The 16048-nt window shown below is 36.0% G+C and overlaps 2 protein-coding genes across 2 annotated transcripts; both read right to left on the reverse strand.

The window, feature by feature from the left end:
- Positions 1–615: 615 nt before the first annotated feature.
- LOC115990601 (uncharacterized protein At4g02000-like) lies at positions 616–1275 on the reverse strand. The gene has a single exon (XM_031114416.1). The coding sequence runs from the start codon at positions 1273–1275 to the stop codon at positions 616–618; it is 660 nt and encodes a 219-aa protein (XP_030970276.1).
- A 4921-nt stretch (positions 1276–6196) lies between these two features.
- Positions 6197–6712, reverse strand: LOC115990602 (germin-like protein subfamily 1 member 7). The gene has a single exon (XM_031114417.1). The coding sequence runs from the start codon at positions 6710–6712 to the stop codon at positions 6197–6199; it is 516 nt and encodes a 171-aa protein (XP_030970277.1).
- Between the last annotated feature and the right edge of the window lie 9336 nt (positions 6713–16048).

Raw genomic sequence — 16048 nt, forward strand, 5'->3', positions numbered from 1 at the left:
CATATCCAGATTAAACATCCTCACCGTTTCAGAATCATTGTCTGTATCTGAGTTCACACCTGTTTGAACTCTCAATTCCCCAGTTGTGATAAATGGGCCTGTACCCTCTATCCAAGTCTCCCTAAGGGGATAATTGAGTCCAGCTTCTTCGTTAATCGAACCATGCAATGTCTCTTCTGGAACCAGATTCAGGTCCGTGGTGTTGGTTGGGTGTAATGGAGTATTATCAGTGGATGAGGTAGTGGAATTTACAGGGGTATTACCTAAATTGAGAGTAAAAATGGCGGAGGAGAGATTTGCATGGCCAGTCTGCTGGTGTTGGGCCATGACAAGATTAAGTGGTTCAGAGGAAACCTGTATATTCTCACCATGGGACAGAGGACAAACAGTTGGTGGTTGAAGAGTAGTATTTGATTCAGGATGATGCAAGTGACCAGGGTTATGAGCTTGCATGTTGTTACCACCATCATGTGAATGATGAATAGGATTTGGGTCAGGATGATGAGGGTGATCATGATTATTAGGTTGCATGTTGTCACCACGAACCTGAGTTGTCCAATGCCTCCGTCTATTGTAGAAGGCCCTCAGCTCATTGTGGAAGTGAGGTTCCATAGACTAAAAACCATACTGCACATGAAAGATCCGCTGCAAACGTTGCCTTTGACGAATCAAGCACCTCTTCACCTCATCCATGCTCACATTGCACTGCCTTCTGCTGTGACCAATCAAACCACACCTGGTACATAATTTATGTACCCTTTCATAACGGCATTGAATCCAAGTTCGAGACCCATCATCTAGGCGAAGTACAAAACCAGAAATAATTGGCATCCACGGATCCAATCGCACACGGACACGCAAGAACCTAATATTTCTAGGAAGACGATCCTCCCAATCTACCCTTTCAACAAAACCTATCAACTGACCCATCTGCTCAGCCAATTCCGGGTACTGATATTCAAGGGGTAATCCATGTAGTTGAACCCAAATAGACACATGATTAAGATGAAGTTTGTTCACCACCAGATTAGGCCTCCATTTCTCCAAGACTAGAAGGGCACCATCAACAGCCCACGGACCTTTAGCACACATAACCTCTAAATCTTCAGCCTTTTCAAAATGGATCAAGTAGAAAAAGGAATCTCTACCTACTACAGTAGCCACTCCTCGGAGTCGCCATGCACTGCTGATAAGTTGTTGTAGATACGCAATTGAGAACTTTCGGTAGTCCAGAATAAAGCCAAAGGCATAGTGACTCCAAAAACCCCTTTGCATGTCAAGGTTTTTTTCATCCTAATCTACCACCTGATTACACTTTCTTTTTCTTTTGTTGAATAAGTGTATTTTTTTTTTAATCAAACCACATAGGGGGAAAACAAAAAGGAGAGAGCTTGAGTCCATCTCGGTCCAATACCTGATAAATCAGGGGGAGGAGATGAGAGATGGGAACTAGCCTAGTCCAGTCATAAAAATAGACCAATTCAGCTAATAAATGAGCATGAACATTATCGCTTATATACATAAAAGAAAAGGAAAAATTACAAAGGTACTACATAGACTCAAAATATCCTTTGTAATTGCTTTAATGCTCTAGTGGGTTGTCACTTCAAAATTGGATAGAGGCTTAAGAACATTCAAAGTATAACCTTCAATTATTATGTTGTTGTATCCTTCAAAAGTTGTTATATCCTTCAAAAGTTGTTATTCTAACAACCTATAGAGTAGGCTTAGCTTCTCCACCAAAGTTTAATGAAACACATATAATCCTCATCCCTAAAGTTAAGAGCCCCAAGAAAATTCCTGAATACTGACCTATCAGCCTTTCTAATGTCATATCTAGAATTGCCTCAAAAGTCCTAGCTAATAGACTGAAAGTAGTCCTACCAACCATCATTGGTGAAAACTAGAGTGCATTCATGTCTAATAGGCTTATAACTAATAACTAATAATATCCTTGTAACCTTTGAAGTCATGAACCATATTAGTCAGAAAAGGGGTGGTTTGAGGGGGGAGATGGCTTTAAAGCTTGATATGAGTAAAGTTTATGATAGAGTTGAGTGGACTGGCCTAGAACAATTAATGATAAAAATGGGTTTCACTCCAAGTGGATTAATATTATTATGCAGTACCTATCATTAGTTACTTACTCTATTCGTATTAATGGGGTCCCTCAAGGGCATATAACTTCGACTAAGGGATTATGCCAGAGGGATCCTCTCTCTCCCTACTTGTTTTTGTTGTGTGCAGAAGGACTATCAATGTTGATCAAAAATGCCATAGTGGAGAAGCGGATACATGGTATTGCAATCTGCTGAAAGGGACCACACTTATCTCATCTATTCTTTGCATATGACAACCTATCATTTTGCCAAGCTACCATAGAGGAATGTGAAGAATTATTGAGACTCCTCCAAATTTATGAAATGTCAACAGGTCAGCAACTCAATTGAGATAAGACCTTACTATTTTGTAGTAGGAATACACAGGCAGATATTCAAGAGAGAATCAAGCAACTCTTTGGTGCAGAAATTATAAAGCAACACGAGAAGTATCTATGTTTACCATCCCTAGTAGGGAGATAAAAAAAAGAAATACTTTTCAGCAGCTAAAAGAGAGACTGACCAACAAACTATCTAGGTGGAAGGAGAAGCTCTTATCCAACACAAGTAAGGAGACACTTATCAAAGCCGTAGCATAGGCCATTCCAACTCATACTATGAGTTACTTCTTACTACCTAATAGCTTGTGTGACGAGATGACAAGTATGGTGCGGAATTTCTGATGGGGATAGAAAGGGTTTGAAAGGAAGATGGCATGGATGAAATGGGACAAATTGAGTGAGCCAAAAATGATGGGGGGACTGGGATTCAGAGACCTAAGGGCTTTTAACCTTGCTCTATTGGCCAAACAAGGATGAAGGCTACAACAAGGGAAAAACTCTCTCATCTATAGAATATATAAGAATAAATATTTTCCCAAGAAAGACTTCATCCATGCTAAAAAAGGCCACCATTCATCCTTTGCTTGGAGAAGTACTTGGGCATTGCTATCACTAATCAGAAATGGGGTTAGATAGCAAGTAGGAAGTGGCCATAATATTCAAATTTGGAGGGACAAATGGACTACTAGCCTAACCACATACCGGATTGTTTTACCACCAAAGATCCTCCCAAATGATGCAAAGGTATGTGCAATCATTGATGTAGATAATGGAGAATGGAAAGCTCATTTAGTTCAGAATATTTTCCTAGAACATGAAGTAGACTCCATTTTGAGCATCCCCTTAAGCACAACACTACTAGAGGATAAACTAGTATGGACAGCGGTTGCTAATGGGAAATTTAGTGTGAAGAGTGCATATCACTTGGCTAGAAAAGGAAGCAGAAATGGAGGAGAAAGCTCAGACCCGTCAGGGATGAGAAGATTTTGGAGGACAATTTGGAAGGCACAGGTCCCAAATAAGGTCAGAAATTTTGGTTGGAGAGCATGTCAAAATATTATTCCAACAAAATGAACCTATATTATAGACAAGTACTTGAAGACCCAATTTGTGAAGAATGTGCTGCTGGAATCGACTCTGTCATACATGTTCTATGTGAATGCAAAAAGGCAAGGGAGGTGTGGAGCTTTAGTAAGTTGTGCCATATGGTTGAGGGGCAAAGAGAGTTTACAGATATTCTCTAGAACATTTTCATGAACCCCATTACTAATTCTGGCTTGCTTGGGGTCATACTAACGATTGCTTGGTATATATGGAAAAATAAGAATGAGGTGAGGCATGAGGAAACAAACACATGCAAAGATATACATGAAAGCCATTACTCTTCTAGAGGAGTATAAGACAGCCCAGCACATCCCAACAGCTTGAGAGGAAGGGCCTTCGGTAAGAGCTAGGTGGAATCCACCCCTACGTGGGTGGTATTAGGTGAACACAAATGAGGCAACTTTTAGGAAATAAGGGCGGTCTGATATAGACATAATAGTAAGGGATGATCATGGGCTAGTGGTGGCAGCAATGAGTAAAAGGCTACAATACCCTTTGGGTCCACTAGAGATTGAAGCAAAGGTTGTCGAAGCTGTTGTGATCTTTGCTAAGGATATTGGCATTTAGGAGGCAATGTTTGAAAGTGACTTGATGGTGGTCTACTCAGCTCTACAAGGACTGACAGAGCCACCTTCAAGTATCGAGAGTGTGGCTATAGGGACACTAAGGCAACTTCACTTCTTTTGCCAAACTGCTTTCAGCCATACATGTAGGGAAGGAAATACAACAGCCAACGGGCTGGCCAAGTATGCTCATTTTATTAAGGATTTTGTAACATGGATGGAGGACACTCTACCAGTAATAGCCATTGAAGTATCTTCAGATGTAAACCAAATCTCTTGATTTATAAAATCAACATTTTCTTATCCAAAAAGAAAGGACTTCTAGGATTCGACTAGTCTACCCATGCTGTAGTAGTCTTGTTCGTCTTGCTATTCCAAGCTTTCTTAACACAGTGAAGCATTGATCAAAATGACAATTGAATCCTAAACAACTATATGTTTGTTTGAATTTAATTGAAGAATTGTATGCACTATATTTAAGGAATTGCATCAAAAAATTTTACCCAAAAAAATATAACCAATAAAAGTTTTTTACATAAGAGAGATGAAAATCTTTACTGAAAATTTCAAATAAAAATGAAGATCAAAAAATATTTAAATATAAAAAAACCAAAAATTTATCGCCTTAAGTCTCAAAATGTATTAAGTTAGACTTGATTATACAAAAAAAGCATTACTGTATTCTTTTTGCACGCATATTATGGGAGGGAGGGATCTAAACCAAAAAATAAAGCTCATAGGTCCAGTGTGAGGAAAGGCAAAGGCTCATTCAAGCACTAATCAAAGCCTAACATGTAGGCTGAGTTCAAGGAAGTTAGACTTGAAGACAATGCTAGTTCAGGCTAAATATGCGAATAGAGGTCCGAGGATGGGATACAGGCGGACCCACTGTCTGAGGAGCCCAAAGAGCTGTAGCACCTCGGGATGTCCCAGCTATCCACCAGCACCCAAAAGCAGAACACTATGGAAGCCATCAGAGATGTTCAAATAGAGAAGAGAGGAAATATCTGTAGAAGGTAACCATCACCTGAATTGTGATTTCACAACTCTCAACACTCTCTACCACCTCCAGAAGGGTCTTGATGGGGCAAGCATCCAATTTATTCTCCTAAGACGTACAGGTGGAGGGCTGAGATGCCATAGAAAAGACTATATAAGAAAATGGTCCCCTCTAGAAAAGGGGATGGGCATTTTTACGAACTTAAGAGAAAAAGAACTAAGTATCACACTGTAGAGAGATTGAGTTTGATTGTTTGTGAACAATCCATCCTCGGATGAGCCTGAGGAAGTGTTTATACTGAATTTGTGCTTCATCTGTTCGTATTAAAAGCTTTAAACCTTTTCATTTCGAGTTTGGATCTTATTTAGCATCGCAATTGACTTGGAAAGCCCACTCTCTTACAAATTTATTGTATTGGGCTTAAAGTACTGGGTAGTACTATTCTAGGTGGGCTTGGGCCATCTTTTGGGTCCATACACACACACGTATATATATACACACATACACATATACACAAACGCTTGTTTGAAATATATATTTATAGTCAGCTTAAACTATGAAGTAGTTTAAGTGTAATAATGATTATAATAAATTTAATGCTAGTTTTAAAAAATTAATTGAGCCAAGTACGGATAACAAAAAATATAACTTATATTTACATTATAATTTCTAATTTAATCAAATATTTTTTTAATAATTAAATTGTATTTCTAATTTTAATTAATTTTTTTTTTGGAATTAGTTTTGCATTAAATAATTTATCTTAATCTTGCCCCCTAAATCAAAATCTAGGTTCCGCAACTGCCTTAACAGGTGTAAATTCATTTTTTATATAACTATTTTGTATCAACTATTTTGGTTGCCCATTAACGTGCGGCAATATGAAAAGCTTTACCATTACCAAAATTCTGTCTATTCTTATTACACTAGCACTGTCTTGCTATGATACCATGACACAAAAAAGCCATCATAAAAAACCATTTTATTTGATAATACTACTTCTCTGACATTACAAAAGGGAAATCAGGACAAACTTTATTCAAACTATATAATGGTTCACCGTCCCTATTACATATATTTTTTAGAGTTCTAGTTTGACATGAATTCTTTTTCAAGATATTCAACTACACCCTTGTCTAGTTGGAAGGCCTTGATGAGAACATCAGGATTGATGGGAGGTTTAGATCCAAAGACCGCATTTGCAATAGTGATCAACCTAGGATTCTGGCTGTTAAGACCAGCAAAGGCAACAGCATTGGTCTTCCCTATGTTGAATTGGAAGTGAATGAGTCCAATTGGGAATACAAAGACGTCTCCCTTGTCTAGAACTTTAGTAAAAAGTTTGCTTGGGTTGGATGTGACAAATCCAACTAAGAGAGTGCCCTCCATGACTACCAAAAGTTCAGTGCCACGAGGGTGAATGTGAGGAGGATTTAAGCCGTATGCTTCAAAGTCAAGGCGAACCAAAGATATGCCTAGAGTGTTGAGACCTGCTAATATATCGACATTTACAAGAGTGACATTTGATCCAACTTTGTTTGCTTTGTTTGCAGTGTCTGCAGGTTTACTGAGTCCAGAGAAGAAAAAATCATTTGCTATGACCATTGTAGGATCCTTGCAAAATTTTCCGTTCACAAACACTACACAAAGAAAAGTTTGTTATTGTAACAATGGATAGTAACACTAACATGTCATTTAGGAGAAAAAATATATAAATAAAATCTAATGTAGATGTTGTAATGGTTGAGCATAATCTATATATATATATATCTATATATAAAATAATAGGTGAAGTAAAGAGAAACTCAAATTGCAATTTCAAATTAGAACTCTAATTTTGTGCCACGTGTCTAGATTGCAATTCTAAATTAGAACTCTAATTGTGTGACATGTGTCTAGATTTATGTGAGGATCACACCAATTTCAATATGAAATTAGAGTCAAATTTTGAGCCATGTGTCCCAATATATTTTTCTAAATTTAGGTGTCAAGTGAAGACCACATCATACATACATACACAAATTTCCTCAAATCACGTAGGAGTCTTTAATGACTCTCTCGTCTCTTGGCTTTTCACGTTTGTTTTGTTTTTTTGTTTTTGTTTTTTTGTTTTTTCACATCAATCCCAATCACTCTAAAATCCTTTCTAAATTTTTGTGCCAAAGGAATTATATATATATATATATATATATATATATATATTTATAAAATCAAAACTGAGAGAAAATATAATTTAAATTCTAAATTGGATAATTAATTTTGCATCATGTATCTTATCTAAAATTTAAAATTTTTGTGCATGCATTAAGACCTAACACGGAAGTTAGAAAACCACAATAATCAAGTTCATTCACCTAAGCAAAAACATTTAACTTGCACACTATAAAAATCCCTACCATCCCATTCATTGTTCATATAAGCATAAACATACAACCTTCCAGAAGCATTCAACCACATGAATGAGGAGAATTAAGTTTTCGTTAGATTCCATTTTTTCAGAAAATTGCATCTAGTCATGCCTTTATTGTTTCATCCCCATCAGTGTATATTCTGTAACATTTATCTTATATATATGCTTTCGAGTTCAAAAATTGTATTGAGTTACTTTTTATTTGTGGCATGAAGGACTCAGGATCATTTCTTGAGAGAAGAGTTACTGGATTACGTAGAGTAAGGATACCAAACAAAAATGATGCCGAAGATTTCACAGACTATACATGGGGATACCAGGTTCATTTCTTATATCTATATTTGTATTTTCAATCTGTAATGCTTTATTTATCCACAAATTATATTTTCATATTATTCTTTCATATCAAGTGCTCACTCAAAGATTGTCATAACCCATTTTTCATCTACAAAGTTTATAACTAATGAGATTATGATCTCGAACTAGCTAATTCCATGCAATAATTTCATGGAGGTTGGGCTGTGCCTGTCAGGAGAGAAATTAAATATTCACACAGAACAAGGGTCAAGTAATATTCAATGGAGAAGGTTTGGAAATTCTAATCATCAAAGACTCACATGGTACAAGGTATAAATTCTGCTAATGCTTTGTCATGCTAATTATTCTTGCCTGAACTATTTCTGTATACTTAATTAGCACTAACCTTATCTTCATGGATTGTCTTTATAGACCCAATTTGATGCACCCAAAGGAAATGACCCTGTTGCATTAAACCTTGGTTCTATGGGAAAAGGGGAAGCTTGGGTTAATGGACAAAGTATTGGGCAATATTGGGTCTCATTTCTTACCCCAGAAGGGAGTCCTTCACAAACATGGTATGCCTTAGAACTTATGTTTGGTACTTTTGTTTGAATACTTAAAATAACAATACAAGCGATTAATTAGTAACAATACACATACAACTATTGTCACTAAGCAATAAAATGCAATTTTTCGTTTGTACTTAATAGTAAAAAGGAAGCCTTAGTTCTATGCTAAAAAATTAAAAATTTGGTCTTCCACCTTTACTCTTATTTCAAACCCATTCTTATACAGTAAAATATTTCTTCATACTTTCAGTCGTCAAAGTGACCTTGGCTTCATGAATTTCATTTACTATATATGTCAACATTTTTCATCAATTAGATGATGGTAAGGATTTTTTAAAATATTTTTAAATAGGGTAAAATTTATGTACAATATCTTAAGTACATTACATTAGATTTTTCAATTAAATTCAAATATAGAATTCCAAATTAGAGTTCTAATTTTAAGCCATGTGTCCCAATATATTTTTCTAAATTTAGGTGTCAAGTGAAGACCGCACCATACATAAATATACAAATTTCCTCAAATCACGTAGGAGTCTTTAATGACTCTCTCTGTCTCTTGGCTCTTCACGTTGTTGTTGTTTTTTTTTTTTTGGTTTTTTTATCATCCCAATCACTTAAAATCCTTCTAATTTTTGTGGCCAAAGGAATATATATATATATATATATATATAATTTATTAAAATCAAAACTGAGAGAAAATATAATTTAAATTCTAAATTGGATAGTTAATTTTGCAATGTATCTTATTAAAATTTTAAATTTTTGTGCATGCATTAACACCAACACGGAAGTTAGAAAACCACATAATCAAGTTCATTCACCTAAGCAAACATTTAACTTGCACACTATAAAAATCCCTACCATCCTATTTCATTGTTCATATAAGCATAAACATACAACCTTCCAGAAACATTCGCCACATTTTCCACACAAAAAAAAAAAAAAAAAAAAAAAATTCTACGCCTCCACACTTAAAGTTAAAACTAACACAAACTTTCACTTCGCAAGATCTTCACATTTAACTTTCGTCTATTTCTCAAATGCATAATCTTTTTCTCTGAGTTTTAAAGGCATTGAAGGTAGTTTCTCTCTATCTCCCTTGCTTTCATATTCTTATGTTTTCCCCAATTTGGGCTGCAATTTGTGCAATCGTTTTTTTTTTTTTTTTAGTGGTATGATGAAGATCAAAAAATCAGAGTCTCCGTTAACAAAACAAATCACACACTCCTAAGAAAAGGTGAGTAAACGTTTTCCTTTCTTTTTGTAAAATTTTTTTTGATTATATATAAATAATAATTAAAAAACATTAAAATAAGCAAGCAAAAAAAGGAAAAAAAAAAAAAAGTGCTTCACAATATCAAAAATTAAGAATTAATAATTTTTAAAAAAAAAACAATATGGACAATTTACATTTTCTACCTAATAATATTCTTACAAGATTTTTTAAAGAGTTAACAAAAAATAAGAATAACTATATATCAATAGTATTTAAATTATATATATAGGAATTATACTATGCACCTCAATGTGTATTTTTTAAGTATATCCATGCATATGCATAGGGTTATAGGCTAGAACCATAAAATTTGAATCATCTGCATTTTCTAATAAAGTTTGCTAAATCATAAACTAGAACCATCATTTGTAACTTAAAATCTCTGAATTTATACATTTAATCTACGAAACAATACCTACTAAATAAGAAAGCACAATCTTTCTTGTCCAAAGCATATTTTATGTCACTGTGATGACACTGAACCATACTCATGTGGAACCACACAATAATAATAAAAAAATAAAAGGAAACCATCCACCGATCACACATCACATACCTCCCAGAAATCAATTATACTCATTCTATCAAACTATACTCATCTTAAGTACATTATATATTAATAGGTAAAGTTTAGGGAAAATCCAATTAAATTCTACAATTGAAGTTTAATTTTACGCCATGTGTCTTAAATTATTTATTTTTAGAGAGAATTTTATTTCTTAACTTTGGAGTCAAATGTAGGATCACATCATAAATATCCATCCAAGTGAGTTATTGCGTACAAAAACTAAAGAATCTAGAATTCATGAACATACAAAAATTTAAATTTTTTTAATAAAAAAATGGACAATTTACATTTACTATCTAGCAATATTCTTACAAGACTTTTTAAAGAGTTAAATATATATATATATATATATATATGAAAGAATGACTATCAATAACATTTAAATTATATATATAAGAATTATATTATACATCTTAATGTATATCTTTTAAGTATATTAGTAATGCATATGCATGGAGTTACAAGTTAGTTTCATTAATAGGTAAAACCTATAATGATTTCAAAAGAACTTTATGATAATACTAATAATGAGAGTGTATACATTACATACCAGCGGATTTGACATCGTTAATTGCGACAGAAGTCTTGCAGAGGACTAGGGTCATAGGCAGAAGCAAAGGAGGATGTAAAGGTCAAAAGGGCCACAGTTGCAAGAAAAGAAACACCTTGCATTATATTTGAGGAGGTTATCTCTATCTTATGGTATACTATTCTTGCATCAGTGAGGGATGAGAAACATAGCAAATGGAAATGTCTATTTATAGTGATGAATCAGTGAAGCGGTCTATGTTTTTTCACAAACTTGCTAAATGTTCAACCCTTTGTCACATTTTTTAATGTAATAGGTGAGCCAATTTTCTTTAAATACCACTTGTCGTACATATATGTATTTTAAAACCAATCAAATATGACCCTCTTGAATGGCATTGTGCAGTTTTAATATTACTTTGGCCCAATCATGTACTATAAAAAAATAAATAGATAGAGCGTTGATTATTTCATACCGGTAAGTGTCGGTAAGTGTGTATGTCACTTCAATTAAAATAGTGTTTTTAAAACATAATTTCAGTTAAATTGTAAAATCTTAATTTCACAATTTTGAAATTATAACTAAAATGAAAACACGTATTTTTAAGGTTGTGTACAAATGTGTGCAATAAACATTAACGTAAAAAATAAGGTTGATTTGGCCAACTCAAAAATAAACTTTATCTTGATAGTTTGGAAGTTGTTATGTGATTATGTGTGATAATTGAATGATGAGCAGAATCATAAAAGATAGAGCACATACAAATGTTTATATGGTTCAACTTTACCGCCTGCGTCCGCAATAAGAAAGCCCTTGATGGCCACAATATAGGTTAGAAAATACTTAACTAACCCTAGGCGAACCATAAACTAACCTAAGATCAATATTCTACAAATACATAGAATTACAATTGATTTGGGCCACTTGGGCCATAATATGTCTCAACATATTTAAAATTAAAAGCAGCCAAAATTAAGCCTTGTAGGCTTGTAGCTTAATTGATTGACATTTGCTTTGTTTCTTATAAAATAAAAAAATAAAATAAAATAAAAAATTGTTAGCACTTTGTGATGTTTTCTATGTAAACATCCAAAATTCAAATCTCTCCTCCCAACTATAAAGTTATAAATAATAATAATAATAATAAAAATAAAAAATAGATATGAAATGACTAAGCTCCTACATATGTCTACTCTGTCCTCGTTAGTGAAATGTTCCACCACTGTGACTTCATATGTTGACTCCGTCCTCATTAGTGAAATGCTTCAGCTTGCGATATGCAACGTACGTAACATTACTTGGCGTAATTTCTCAAATGGTTTAATGTAACATATCTTATTGACATGATCTTAACTGATGGGTACTAAAGACTTCTTAATGGTTACATAGTTAGATTTAATGGCTTTTTTAAGGACCAAGTGACCAACAACTACCTGGTATCTGGTATATTCTTGCTGTTTCTTCCCCTTGTGTTCTCTTTACGTTGACCCTATATATGTTATGATTTACTTAGTTTAGATATGAGGATTCTTTACTGTTTACAGATAAAACCTCATTTCTCATATCTGGAAGACACTTTTAAATTTAAACCCTCGTTTCTGTGGCTTAAAATTAAAAGATTTTTATTTTTATTTTATTTTATTTTAGTGATCATACTTATGATCTTACCAAACAAGATATAGACGAGTTTTTTTTTTTTTTTTTGATAGGAAAAGGTTTAGCATTTCATTAAACAGGGCTAAAACCCAAACCAGATACATCACTAAGGATTTGAGAAACAATCATAGGGGGAGTGTCTTCCACCCAAATGGTACAATCTGAAATTTGCCTAGCATGCCTAGCTAAAAGATGAGCAGCATTGTTACATTCCCTGTGGGTAAAAACAACTTTCGACGAACTGAAACTTGCCAAGCCTGATTTGACTCCCACAATCAGCCGCTGAACTGAGGTTGGGGCAAGACTTGGGTCGGATATAGCTTGAATTACAACCTGAGAGTCGCCTTCCAAAATGATCTCTCTAAGACCCAATTCCCACGCAAAAATAACACCAACTTCTACTGCCTTTGCCTCCACTTCTAACGCACCAAGGGGAAAAGGAAAGTTCTTGCAAAGAGCTCCCATTATTAAGCCTTTGTCATTTCGCACAACCACACCAATACCACAATGGCCAATGTCTTTGAAAACAGCTCCATCAATGTTTACCTTGTACCAACCAATCTGTGGGGGGCACCAAGACTTAAGGGGGCGAGGTTGCCTAGGTAGTGGAAGCTCAGAGACCCCACGAAACTCTTCAAGGTACTGCTTGGAGTCTTCAAGAATTTTGAAGGCTGGCTTGCATTGACCTCCATGTCTAACAAAATTTCTGTTATTCCATAAGAACCAAGCTGTTGTCGCAAAAGCATCCAGGTCCTGCGCTGGTTTAGCCTCCATTACCAGCCAAAACAGATCAAGAAAGCCTTGGGGAATGAACTCAATTCTTGGAATTTTTAAATTTGACATTTCCCACACAGCAGCAGCAACCTCACAGCTCCAAAAAACATGCCCAGCTGATTCAACCCCACCGCAAATATCACAGTTAATAGGAGCTGGGATTTTACGCTTTCTTAAATTGACATTAGTTGGTAAGATGCCTTTGCACGCCCGCCAAATGAAGTTTTTGATTTTGTTTGGACATTTCAACTTCCAAACAGTCTTCCAGATAAGCTTCATCTTGGAGTTATCAGAACATTCACCTCCCCCCTTTAGCATAAGAGCCTTACGACTAACATGGTAGGCACTACGGACAAAGAAAACCCCATTTGCTGTTGCAGTCCACACCATTGAGTCGGGAACTTGCATCTGGGTAAGAGGGATGGCTAAGATTGAATTGGCTTCATGGGGCAGAAAAAGTTCCTTAATTAGCTCAGATCTCCAGCAGCCCTTCTCTCTATCAATAAGAGCAGAGACATGTTCCCTGCCATCAATGAATCTTCTTGGGCTCATTACTTTAAAAGTTTCTGGAGTTGGAAGCCATTTGTCATTCCAGATGTGAACAGATTTGCCATCCCCAATAGACCATCTTAAGCCATCGATCAAAACACTCTGAGCAGCCAAAATGCTCCTCCAAGCAAAGGACGGCTTCGAACCAAGTTGAGCATCTAAGAAAGACCCCTCCGCAAAATATTTTGCTTTGAAAACTTGATGGAGCAAAGAATTGGTGTTTAGGAGAAGGCGCCAGCCCTGCTTAGCAAGAAGGGCTAAGTTGAACGCCTTTAGATCTCTAAACCCCAAACCCCCAACAGCCTTTGGATTGCACATTTTGTCCCAAGCAACCCATGAAATTTTCCTCTCATTTGCCTTTTGACCCCACCAAAAATTGCTAATCATAGAACTTAACTCTTGGCAAAGTGAATCCGAGAGTTTGAAGCAACTCATAGTATAAGTGGGAGTCGCTTGGGCAACCGCCTTAATAAGAGTTTCTTTGCCTGCCTTTGATAAAAGCTTCCCTTTCCACCCCGCAATCTTTCTGCCTAATTGGTCTTTGATACGGTTGAATGCTTTCTTTTTGCCCTTGCCCACTAATGAAGGCAGACCTAGGTACCTTTGATGCTGCCTAATGATTTGAGCGCCAAAGAGATCTTTGATTTCCTCTTGGGTTGCATCATTAGTATTCTTGCTGAAAAAGAGAGAGGTTTTTTCTTTGTTGATTTTTTGACCCGAGGCTGCTTCATAATCAAGGAGAACATCCCAGATTTTGTTGCATTCAGCCATCTTGGCTCTACAAAAAATTATGCTATCATCAGCAAAAAATAGATGTGAAAGTTTCGGAGCTCTTCGGCATACAGCGATACCTCTTATGCTTCCCAATCTCTCTTCTCTCTTAAGCATTGCAGAGAGCCCTTCTGCACACAACAAAAACAAAAAAGGGCTTAAAGGGTCTCCTTGGCGGATGCCCCTTGATGGATATATAACACCTTTGGGTTCCCCATTCAAGAGGACAGAGTATGATACAGTTGAAATGCACATCATGATGATAGAGATCCATCTGTCATGGAAGCCAAGTTTTTGCATAATTAATTCTAAACATTTCCATTCAACCCTATCAAAGGCTTTGCTCATATCTAACTTTATTGCCATTAAACCTTCTTTCCCTTTCCGCCTCTGATTTATATGGTGCATTGTTTCAAAGGCTACTAATACATTGTTTGTGATGAGTCTACCGGGCACCGATGCACTTTGAGACTCACTTATGACATTAGGCAGAACCTTTTTTAGGCGGTTTGCAAGCACTTTGGCTAGGATTCTATAAGTCACATTGTACAAACTAATGGGACGGTAGTCAGTAATTTTTTGTGGGTTTTTAGTTTTAGGAATTAGGCAAATGTGAGTTTCATTCATTTCTAAAGGCATCACCCCAGTATTTAGAATATTAAGAATACAATCAGAGACATTTTGACCCACAATATTCCAATACTTTTGAAAGAAAATTGGTGGCATACCGTTCGGGCCGGGAGATTTAATTGGGTGCATTTGCTGTAATGCTGCATGGACCTCTTCAGGTTGAAAGTCTTGTAGTAGGCTATCATTCATCTCAGTAGTAACTTTTGTTTCCACCGCATCAATAACTGGAGAAAAGTGAGAAGGCTGATCGGAACTGTAGATGGAGGAGAAGTAGTTGCTGATAATGTCCTGGATAGCCTCATCGCTGTCCTGCCACACTCCATTAGCATCTTCAAGCCCATTTATCTTGTTTATCCTTTGCCGCTGACTTGCCATAGCATGGAAGAACTTGGTATTTCTGTCCCCATGCTTAATCCATAGAGTTCGCGATCTTTGATTCCACATCTCATCTTCGCGGTCCAGCAGCTCATTAATTTCTTTCCTAAGGGAGGAAATCTGGTGGGCATTTTCATGGAGAGTGTTTTGATTTTCCAGACTTTGTAGCTTTTCTTGCTTCTCTTTGAGTTTCTTTGTTACATGCCCAAAAACATTTCGATTCCACCACTGTAATTGCAATTGGCACTCTTTGATTCTGTCTTGGATTGATCTGTTCCCCCTCGAGACTCCTGTTGATGACCAAGCCATCTCCACCACATCACGACATCCTCCATCCCTAGTCCACATTGATTCGAAACGAAATCTAGTTTTCCTGCGGCGAGCCCGTGGCTTTGAAAGTGGGTATAGAATTAAAAGACAGTGGTCCGATGTGGATATGGATTTGTGCTGGACTCTAGGTTGCTGGAACAACTCCAACCACTGATCATTTGTGACAACTCTATCGAGTCGGATGAGGGTGCGATGATCACC

This window comes from Quercus lobata, chromosome 5 (assembly GCF_001633185.2).
Source record: "Quercus lobata isolate SW786 chromosome 5, ValleyOak3.0 Primary Assembly, whole genome shotgun sequence".
NCBI lineage: Eukaryota > Viridiplantae > Streptophyta > Magnoliopsida > Fagales > Fagaceae > Quercus > Quercus lobata.

What these genes read in the sequence shown, in the direction of transcription:
- LOC115990601 (XM_031114416.1), bottom strand. Translation starts at nt 1,275, where the DNA reads ATGCAAAGGGGTTTTTGGAGTCACTATGCCTTTGGCTTTATTCTGGAC.
- LOC115990602 (XM_031114417.1), bottom strand. Translation starts at nt 6,712, where the DNA reads ATGGTCATAGCAAATGATTTTTTCTTCTCTGGACTCAGTAAACCTGCA.